Below are 12,031 nucleotides of genomic sequence, written 5' to 3'. Positions count from 1 at the left end.
TTTTTTTCCTTGGATAGAGCTTTTTGTGGAGTTTCTATCTATTTATTTTTTTGGCGGTGTTTCTTTGGTTCATTGTATTGTTGTTGATTAACTAATTGATTTTTTTCTGTCGTCTGTTTTTTTTTTTTTTGATTTTTTTTGTTGTTGTTGCAGTTTAAAATTTCATATTTAATTGCTAAATGAGAACATCACTTAGGACACCTAACTGATAAAATTGTTATCTGAAAGTCCAAAATATTTATATACATATATTGACCAAAAAAGTTTCATTCATTGAATAGGAAATATTTTGGACAAAAAAGTTTGTCTCACTAAATAGAAAAAACTTCAAACCAGCAATGTTCTTCCTATCTTCAAAACAAGTATTACTCCAATTTTACTTCATAAAATCTGATCTCTTTTTATCAAAATTGACCTCAGATTGAAAAAAAACAAAAACAAAAACTGTTTCACCATTCCCAAAATCATGAAACTATATATATTTATGAAAAGGCTATAAAGGTCAAAGTCCAATCAACAGTAACATGAAGTTGGGTGTTGTTGTGCTAGGTATACCCCCACTTGTACAGGAGGTTTTTGTCGGACAATAGCTAAAATCCCTTACAACCTATGCACTTTATATATAAAGCCACAGACATATTTGAAATTAATCTATTTATTGGGAGATAATTGTAATGAAATTAAGATGGATGGACAGACAAGGTGATTCAAATATACCACCCAGTTGTAGAATGGGATATAAAATTAACAAGATGACCAAATATTGAAAGTCTACCAGCATGAATCTTAAGTAAACCTGTACCTCAAAATATTTGTTTAAAAGTGGATCATGCATCATAACTACACATACTTTAATTATTACAATATTTCACCAGTACCATTCAACAATACATTATTAACTAAATGTCGAGGAAATAAGGACAAGGAATTCAAATAAACGAAGGGGAGATAAGCAACTTCAATGAATATGCAACAAATTATTTTAATTCACCTTGCAAAATCTTCACAAATACCAGCACCACACCACATCAAAATGTTTTAAAACATTTTCAGCCATCACATAAAATGAAATATGTTTCAGTTCCATGTACAAAGTAGTAGTTCAGTACTAAATGATATGATGTGGTTATCGTATCAAAATATATATAATTCTTATCAACTGTAATCAAAGGTTTTGTTAAATTTGTTTGAAGAGGTCAATTAAAAGGTTACATTTAATAATATGATAAGAAACCCCAAATTTACCATCAGTAAATCATTACCAACAGACTTTTTTTGCAGTATCTTTTTATTTCAATATTAAAAATGATATACAAAAACAATAAGGTCAGAAAATTAGACACTGAATAGTCATTAAAAAGCATACAGGTTATATTTTTTCATATTTTTAATGTAAAAAAGGTACTGTAATGAGTCTGAAAGGACTACTAATTTTTTTTTAAATATTTCTCACGAAAAACTAGGGTAAAACTAACAGTTAAGAAGGGGAACAGTAAGAAGAACCCCCCTCTCTCATTCCAGCCTCTTTTTAAAACTAGTATACACATCCAACTAAGAGATTTGGAATGCATGTAAAACAAAATAGGGTAGTACTAAAAAAATGTTTAAAATTAAAATATTTACTCAGTGCTGAATGTATTTTCTGGCTATAATAATACTTTGTAATTGTTACACAGCTGTAAGATTATAATAAAACTTTGCCTGCTGATGATACTGAACTACCACTGAAAGGCTATGTTAGTTGTCTATATTATAACTAAGGTGAATAGACTTACATTCATTTTACTAGGATTCTGTAAACATACCATCAAAAATGCAATAAAAACACAAGAAAATATTAATGGTGTCACAGTCTTTCAGTGCTCTAGAATTTCTGAATAAGTCAAGCTTAATACCACATGAAAGTCAAATGTAATTTATCTTTCCCACAGCAAATTCTAGGATTTAAATTTGCTTTAAATTTAGACAGTTTTACCAACCACTGATTTAGCAATAACTGATTTGAAAGAATATGATTATTTAAGGTAATTTTAACCTGTATATAAAGTACCACCCTGTCTCATGTAACCCAAGATTTTACTCTTTCTTAGATGGTCACGTAAGACAAAGACAGGTCTGACTGTACCAGTAATTAGAGTTTCCATCAATTTTGAACTTTTCCCTAGACTGATGATGGGGTAGATATTCTAGAACAGTGATTTTCAATGACAATCTTTTGAAGCTTAAAAAACATGACATGCACAATATGCAAACTAGCAAATAAAGGTTGTTCTATGGTCCATAGCAAAGATTTGGAAAGGAAATTTAAAGGAAAGGTAAAAACAAGGTATCATTTTACATGCTCAGCTTCACATTCTGTCTATAAGCACAAGAATATTACCATAATCAGAAAAAATTGGAGTATAGAAAATTAAAGTTAATCTGAAATCACACACAATGTTCTAGATAATTAAATCTTCCATTAATTAGCTTACCTTTTCTATCAAATCACATATAACTGCATTGTTGAAATAATCAACATGTATCCATTCTATTCCCTACAATAAATAAGACGTAAAACACTTTGAAGGACTTCATGAACATAGAACTAATACAATCTTTCCGAAAATCTAGCCTCTTGTTTATAACATGAGTTTGGTCACATACACTCAAACTAACACAGAATCTCAACTAAATTTCATCAATGGCATGAATTATGTGGATGCCAAATAAAGTTATACTATAACTAATGATGATGCAAGGACTAGGTACTCTAAAGCTTTGTCTTGGTCCTGATTTTAAACCTTAATTAAAATAGATGTGTTGTGTCTATTTTACCTTTTTCAGTAGCCAACTGTTTCCACACCATGTAACATATATTAACAATTTTGATTTATAAGACTTTCCTATCCTTCAAATTTTATCATCTGCGAAACTATTTGATTTGATCTAGATAGTGCATGATTATTTTATTATACTGGCGTTATGGAATACTTTTCTCAATAACATTAATATTCAAATTATACATTTACAACTAATATCTATTATCATCACATGATTTCTGATTTTTTATATAAAAAAATACTTTCATAGTAAAATTGTACTGTAAACAACAGTATCGGTGTACTAATTTCTGTGGGAATAAAAAAAAAGCACATTTTTTTGTAAAAGTAAAAAAAGTACTTTCTACATTGAAACATACCATCATAAATATAAACCTTGAAGAGAAATTGGAAATTATGTGGTCATAAGAACAAAATGTTCAAATTTTTGGTCAAATGGAACAAAATGTTTATCATTTAAAGAGATCAATATACTAAAATCACTTGAGCCAAAGAAAAACAAATGGTTTGAAGAAGGCATTGATGAAATCAAGCCTATCATGTTTCAAAATATTGGCATCTGTGGTAGAGTTGGCCTTGAAATGGTCAATCAGAAGATTATATGTCTCTGATGTGGTACCTATCTTGTTTGATCAAAGAAAACTGAAAGTAAGAACTCATCCATACATTATATCTGTCATGGAGTTTCCATCCAGTTCAGCGAAATGTGATAATTCTATGGACAGGGGATGGAAAGTAATGGTATAGGCTCACTAGGACCTCTGACACAGGTGAGCTAATAATTGGATGGAAAGTCATGGCATAAGCTCACTAGGACAATTGATCCAGGTGAGCTAATTATTGGATGGAAAGTGAAGGCATAAGCTCACTAGGACCACAGATCCAGGTGAGCTAATAATTGGATGGAAAGTGATGGCATAAGCTAACTAGGACCTCTGACCCAGGTGAGCTAATAATTGACAATAAAGTGATGGCATAAGCTAACTAGGACCTCTGACACAGGTGAGCTAATAACTCCATTCAACAAAATCTACAAAAATTAGCACCTACAAAAATATTTATGTTTACAGTACTAAAAAAAAAATACCTCCCAAAGAGTAAAACATATCACATAAGCTTACCTCCTTCACATACTCCTCCTGTTCCTCTTTCAATGTCCTCTCTATAAATATCTGCTGTAACTTCTCATTGCAGTAGTTGATGATAAACTGTTCATAACCATTTAACTGAAATTTTTATACAGTTACAAATGATCACTTATAAAGTACCAAATGGATTGTGTCAGTGTTTTTGTATTAAATGATTTTATTATTTAAAGGATAAGTAACAAAAATATATTAAAATGAGTAGTGAATGAAATACCTTACAGTACCTGAAGTGATCCATGAAGCTATGATTGCAATCAGTCATCAATCATGGATCAGTTTCCGATCAGTCATTGATCCATCAAACTAATCCATTGAACTGGTGATTGCATCACGTAACCACTGAGTGGTCAATGTATTACACGGATTACATTGTTTCGTTTGTCAATTTTTACACAAATTTACAAAATGCAATAGATTTAAATATCAATTAATTACTTTTATTTCACATTTGTTTTATTTTAACAAAATACAATTTGTGCATTTGATATCTTAAATTCAAGGTGAATTTAATATGGTATTATATTAAATTTGTTCCAGTGGAAATTTACATGATCTGATCATCCATCATTTATCTGCAGTAAGATTGGTCACCAGTCATTGGCCATCAGTCATTGGTCACCAGTCATTGGTCATCAGTCATTGGTTATCAATTCTTCATCGATTAATCAGTCAGCGGTCATTGATCCATCAAATAGTTGAGTGGATCAGTTCTGGGACTGTACTATTTTTAACATTAACTGTCTGAAAAAGCCAATCTGATTACAAAAACTAGAATATAAGTGTGAGCAATGCTCACTTAATTGATACCCTCACTTCCGCTAGGCAGGGAATGACTACATCCATGTTTTGTTACATGGCAGGTGTAATAATTCAAAATATCTGATAAAATGAAGAAATATTAAAGAATATAGTTGTGTACTTATTCAATGTCAACATAGAACAATTTGAGTACTTCCCACATTTCCTTTTTTAAGAAATGTATCTGGAATTATGTGTTATTAACAATAAAATATGTTAATAAACCTCAGTACACCTACATATAATGGTGTATAGTTTCCCAAAATAAGCTGAAGATGACACCTTAAAGTAATTGATTAGATTCTAATTAACAGTCTGACAAAGCCCACAAAGAATACAGTTCAATACCAAAACAGTATTTCACAGTTTAAAATGAGTAATTTCCACAATGAAATATGACAGATTCTTATACAAGTCTATGAGAGGCCCACATCTGCTTGCAGAGATTCCAAATTTATTAGTAAAGAACTATGTAAATCACATAAGGCTTCTATATTATTGTGTCAAATGTCCAATCAAATGCTTTGCAGGGTACAGCTTGATACAACCACATAGGTCAAATCCTGAATGGTAAGGACCAAGTATGGACACAAAAAAAAACTTATGACAGCTCTTAATTTGGATTGTGATTTAATGCTGGACAAGGTTCTGACCAGAATGGAAGTTGCTGATAAGCTTTAAATTTTGTAATTTGACATTGGAAATATGAAATACAAAATAAAAATTTAGGAAAATGCTTATTTCTTATCCTTTTGCCCTTAATTCCTTAAATGTAAGTGTTATTACCCTCTTTATCCATCAAAACCTTCTTATTGTGTCAAATAGGTATCCCCTAAAAGTGATGGACAGAGTCGAGTGGCAACTAAACTTGATTTTACCATTGGTAAGTGAAACAGGTAAAATTGGAAAATAATGAAAGAACATATAGAAAGGCCAACATTTGTTTATAATTTTTTTTACGGGACCACCGACCCTATTTTAGCCAAAAATAAAATAAAAATAGAAGTACGTGAATGTAGTTTTATTTTTGTAAAATCTGCCGACTCCTGGAATATTTGCTAGAAAATCCCATGCTAAAAATAAAAGAAAATAGACCGCAAGTTTTCATTGGACGAATAAAGAAGTGACCAATCAGCGATCGTTTTAATTTAGTATGCTATCGGAAGCTCTCAGAATTTATCAATAGTTAATGAAAACACTGAAGGACAATGGCCGACCACAACAACAATGCGTTCGAAGATCGGCCTACAACTATTTCAAACTCGTTATTATTGGGGAATACAGAAAGGTGAATTTTTCTATATCCGTCAACAAAACAATTGATGAGAAAGCTGCGGTTGTCATAACAAAGGTGTCATGGTCCCATGAACATTTTTATTATGCAAACAGCTACACAAGGATTAATATATATAACTCCATGATTATGAAATAAATGCTTATTAACCAAACAACATTCTCGTACACTGCCCAACACACCAGCGGGCAATATTAGCTTAAAAGTTATGTCTAAGTTCTGCACAAATTATTTACATTTTACACAGCAAGACTCATCCAACATCCCACCTCTGCAATTGATACTGATGTAACCAAGTATTTCAATACCAATTGCAAATTCAAAATAATCATCTCATCTAGAAAAGCTCCTGTCTAACTACCAAGAGATAAGATTATCCTCGATGGATAAATTAAAGGAATCACATTTATATACTGTACTGGGTAAACATCTTGCCTATAATTACCATTTTATCTGGCTTGGACAGCTGATGATTACTGGTCATTATAATAAATGTACATGTCATTATTGTAAACAACACAGACCTTTTTAAATTTAACTATCAAATCACATAAACTAAAGATTGATGGACAACATTGCGCATCTCAGCTGCAGCTTTTTATCAAGATCATTTCACCTACCAATAAAACCATTACCAAAACACGGTATATCAATAAGTTGCCGACATCCAGTGATACCTAGGATATAATACAAATGTGATTCACCAACTAATAACCGTAACTGATTAGTCACAATAAGATAAAATGTGGCATGAGTTCTGATGTATTTACCTAGACAAAAATATATTGTCAGAAGGGTCGAAATGTTTACAAATGACTTGAAATACACATTCAAAACATTTCGGAAATGTAGCCAAAAACTTGGAAAGGGGTACAAATGTATCTACCCATCGAAAATATTTCATACATCATCTTTTCAAAAGTAAAAATTTGTGTGTATTCTGTTTCATTGTAAGAACAGTATCAATCACTCTTAACTATTAAAGAAGTGAAATGTACATCAAAATTGGGTATCAAAAGCCTTTACTTTTCACACATTTAGAATATAGCAAAAAAAAATAAATAAAAATGAAAAACAATTACTTTTGCTTTTATTTTTTTCATCGACTCACAAAGATTTTGACTTTTATTTTTATTTTTATTTGCTCCCCTTGACCCAATTTAAAAAAAAAAAATTCCGTAAAACAGATTATAAAAAAAAGTTGGCCAAATTACTTCAATAAGAGCAAAGACTGTACAAAAAAAACTATTAAAATCCGAGTTTTGAATTACCTTACAACACACATGGATTAAATGATGGATGAACAAATGTCATTATATGTCTGACACAAAAAAATTCATACAAAAAGGGCACAGTAGAAATTATAAATATCTCTTAAAGTAATGTTTGAATATTCTACAATGAACAGACCCAGAAAAAGATGGCTGAGGTGAACTTTGAATTGATACAGTATCTTACTGTACAAAGAATTTAAGACTTTGATGTTTCATAAGCAGCATACTAACTTAGGCAGCCCCTGAATCATATCCTTATATGTTACTGTGAAACTACTTTTATTCATGGTACCAATTTTCGTGGTTTTAGGAAAAAAATTAGCAGTCTGTTAATTCTTGAATTCATGGATTTGATAACTTATCAACTTAAAATTATCACTGGGAACCAAATTTTGTGGTTTACCAAACCCATGAAAACCACGGAAATGGATACTCCAGGAACAATAATATTTTCACAGTACTCACCTCAAACACTTCAAAACCATAAATATCCAGAACACCCATAGCCTTGGTTTTGCCTTTGGACTTCACCTGTAATATACAAAGATATATATATATAATGGTCTGAAAAATTCCCAACGATGTTAGAACTGTCAAATTTTTGGGAATATTGCATTATTTTGATATCATTGTCTTAGGGAAAGGATCCTTTTTAAATGCCAGAAAAATCCATGAGAAGCAATAAAATATGAACGAAATAAACATTATTTCAATACATCAAAACCTGTATGAAGTTGACACCTTTTTAACAAAAATACATCTTATAAGGTCAACTCTCTTTTCTGCCATTATATTTCTGCAGTTATACAGAGTTATAAAAGTTAACTATCCTTAAATGTCATTGATCTCCTTAAACAAAATCCTTGGTAAACAGGAAATTGTTAAATTTTTCCAAAAATGAATCCAGTATATGACATCGCTACAGGAGAATGTGTTCAAATTTTAAGCCACTGTGATGAGTAGTTGCTGAGAAAAATGTGACAGAAAAAAACTGTTACAGACAGAAACACGGTAAAAAATGTACAGAAGAAAACAAAGGTAAAATAATATACCACCCTTCTCCTTCAAAGCCGTGATCAATGGAGCAACAAAACAAATTAATTTCTAAAGTGGCCATGTAACACTTCTCAGTTACCAGACAATGGGCATATATTCCATTTATATTTAACAACTCTCTATTGGAAAAATCGGTGTTAGGTTTATTAACACAATTACCATTGTTCTTTAATATCATACTGTTTTAATTCTTGTGTAAATTATGATAATTATGAAGAAGAAATATATCAATAAGACTCTGATGCCAACATCGCCCTACTTTTCGAATAGTTTACAAATTTCAGCTGATTAAAAATTACACAACACATTACACTAAAATCCTATGGAGCAGGTGTATAATAAATAATGGATATATACCCTAATGCAATCGTTTATTCTAGAAACCAAATAGTTAATGGGTACATACCCTAATGCTATCATTTATTCTAGAAACCAACCAAGAGAACATTCTACTGTACAGAGCTTTACATAAAGCATCTCTTGCATAGACAGCCTGTAAAAAAAGGAATAAAAAACAAGGATTACACAACCAATTTTAAGTGCTTACTTGCTATTTTCTTTTCTAACAGACAATGAGTGAAAATGGAAATTATCATTAGATACCAAGGTGGTATCATGGGTTGTTAACAAGTTAAACATCAAAATGGTTCTAAAATAAAATAGTGATCAACAGATTATCATTCATCATCAGTTTTCTAATCTTGATATAACAGTCTATCGCAGAAGGGCGTACCAATGAAACCTAAGCCAAATCCCTTGCCACCTTAACACTGAAATTTCCCTGCTACTTTGCATCTATCACCAATTGATGATACATAATTCATGCAGTTTACAAAGATGTATACCTCAGCGACTTCTAAGTCCCTCTTGACCTTGTCACCTTTGGCTTCTACTGTTCTTTGGGTCAAAGATTCAAACAGGACTTCTGTTGAACACCCTAGCATTTCACAGACATCTTTTATTTCTGGAAAAAATGTTTAAGTTTACAGTTGTAGCATTAAGGGAGACAGAATGCTTTTTTTTATTATTCTTTTCAATAGCTTAACTTAGAAGATCCTTGGACCTTTAAACTGGAGACATCTACAAATTTCATGTGCACATATGCCCAGTAACCTGTGTATTTACAACAGGATTATTTTAAATTTAAAGTTGGACAGTTTGGGCTCCATGAACTATAAAACAGTAAACAAACAAACATGAATTATTCCAAAGTTAATTATGCGAATAAATTATAAACAATCCTTGTAACTGTATTTCCTATATTTTTTCAGTTTAACTTAAATAGAAAAGCATTTAATAGTTGAATCACTGTGTGTAGACCAACAGACATTTTTCATCCAAGGATCAAATTATGATGAAGTTTAACCTTAAGGCCAAACTGGTGGCCCCTAACTACAAATACTCAAGGACAAATGAAGAAATTAAAACATGAAAAATTAATTTTCTAAATTTCAAATTGCTCTATTCTCAAGATTAATCATCACATTTTTTTTTTACAAAACAACTAGGCAATGATAGTGATAAGATTTTTTTATTAACAAATTTTGTGATTTGTAAAGTAAAATAAAATTTCAAGACAAACACACTAATTTGTAATGCCTTTATCTGATTAAATTTCAGATAATCAAATGAGATTTGGAAACATTTTATTCATTTATAATAGAATATGTGATGAAATAAAAAGTAAAGGAAATTCATTATTCAACATTCCAAAATTTACAACTTAGTTATATCAATTAAAAAAATAATGGATTGGAAAATAACAAAAATAATGATTTTGTAGACACATTTCCTTGATGGACCTCACTTTGATTTATTATAATAATCTGAAGCAGTGTATCGTTTTTTGTTAATTTTTTTTGTCCAGAACTATATTTGCACATAAAAAGTTTCAAAGTAAACTCTATGTATGAACCTGATAAGATATAAGGGCAATTTTCCAAACAAAAACTTTACCTTCTAGTAAATGATTGATTGTTGGGGTTTAATGCCCGAGCAGCAATATTTCAGCTATATTCAGGTGATGAACATGAAATGGACGATTAAATGAACATGAAATGAGAAAAAGGGGATGGGGCACAAGGATAATAGGGTCGACAATTTTTTATTATTGCCATTAGAAAAAGGGATGGATGGGTAGGGTCTGGCAATTTAGCCTCCTGTGGCGGAGCGCAAAGGTTCCTACTCCTATCGAATACCACAGCAGGGTTCTTTAACGTGCAAGGAACGTGGCATCTTTCCCAACACAGTGCACCACTATAATTTGCGGTCAGGTTTTCCGTATTACAGGCTGACAACCCCAGCATGTAACATGCCTGAGGTACCCCATTCCACCATCTGGGGCACACAACCCAGTTGCTCTGTGGGCAGAGCATCCTAGCTCCAGGCTAGGGTTCTGAGCACTATTTAAGTCGCCTTTTACGACAAGCTTAGCGCTGCTGCAGGCCTATTCATTTGACACCTGGACTTGCACAGGGCTCGACGTACTGCATTGTTCAGGACATTTATAACAACAAAGACAATACCAAAGCATGAGGAAGGTCTGTTGGTTCAAGACCAGATGTTATTAACAGTCCCTTGTTTCAACAACTTATACTTAAAAAGAAATTGAGGAAGGTAGATTATTTATCTCAAGGTCAGTATCACTCAAGATATTAACAAGATCTACCTAAAGGACTCTCAAAATGAATGTCAAAATAAATAAAAAGCATTATCGAGTGCAGCTTGATACAACCACAGCCAGTTGAACTCTAGTGTAAACTCAATATTAGTTTTTAACACATTTAAACACAGGGATTTAGAGTTCATTATGAACAAAACAACCGATCTGGATACATTATTGCACATGGTATTTTGAAATTCAATTTAAGTAAAAATTGCTTTCATGAATCACTATGTACTACATTATCTCAAAAACAGTAAATTATAGAGTAAATAAGCTAGGCATAATTCCTAAAGCTCTTATATTTAGGCAGGGATTTTCATACGGAAACCAATACATGGCTCTTTTGAACACTTAAAACTAAGAAAACTTAAAGAGATATCTGAAATCTGATTGTTAACGCAGGCAGGGGTTTTCATGAGGAATCAAATAAAATTAAATTTTCAAAATCAAACCAGAAAAAAAAGATTATTTTTTAAAGTGTGGCCCCACTTTGTCTTTGGCTCCATAGACCAACAATGTTAAATGCTGTTTAAGATTTGTTAATTATTCTAATAACAGAATTTAATTACCGCTAGATACAAATTTAAAAAGAATTGTCAAAATGGAATGAGAAGTAAGCTCTCTACATCAATTTAATATAAACACCTATTTTACCTTTTTCGGCCCCGTTTTGGCAGAACAGTTGGGATCATTGACCCCATTTTACTAAAATCAAGATTCCTGGAGCAGCAAGTAATAATACATCAAAGTTCATGATATTTGGTTCACTACAACTAAAGTTAACGAACAGAAACAAAAAAATTAACAATGCTGACACTGTGTCAACAACAATGACAACATCATAACATTATATGACCAAAATTTATTTCCGATCGTATAAAAATGCAGGTAAGGAATCCAAGGAAAAAAAATTTCAAAATATGGTCCAGAAATAAAAAAAGTTCAGGGTGTGATCCCACTTCGGTGACCCTTTT

At 31.5% G+C, this 12,031-nt stretch overlaps 1 protein-coding gene across 3 annotated transcripts in view; it reads right to left on the bottom strand.

Moving 5' to 3' along the window:
- LOC148611551 (unconventional myosin-Ia-like) overlaps positions 1-12,031 on the bottom strand; it is an 80,753-nt gene that overhangs the window by 28,286 nt on the left and 40,436 nt on the right. For 2 of the 3 annotated variants that reach the window (XM_088592214.1, XM_088592212.1), the window contains 6 exons: positions 9,238-9,356; positions 8,799-8,885; positions 7,802-7,867; positions 3,944-4,048; positions 2,475-2,537; positions 1,776-1,793 (listed from right to left, as the gene is read on the bottom strand). In XM_088592214.1, the coding sequence (XP_088448340.1) occupies positions 1,776-1,793; positions 2,475-2,537; positions 3,944-4,048; positions 7,802-7,867; positions 8,799-8,885; positions 9,238-9,356 (458 nt within the window). The remainder of the gene's footprint in view (positions 1-1,775; positions 1,794-2,474; positions 2,538-3,943; positions 4,049-7,801; positions 7,868-8,798; positions 8,886-9,237; positions 9,357-12,031) is intronic. The other variant, XM_088592213.1, reaches the window with a different exon arrangement.

Source organism: Perna viridis, chromosome 7 (assembly GCF_037379345.1).
Source record: "Perna viridis isolate PV_CMFRI_1.1 ecotype Kerala chromosome 7, ASM3737934v1, whole genome shotgun sequence".
NCBI lineage: Eukaryota > Metazoa > Mollusca > Bivalvia > Mytilida > Mytilidae > Perna > Perna viridis.
This window is presented reverse-complemented; position numbering and strand designations above follow the sequence as displayed.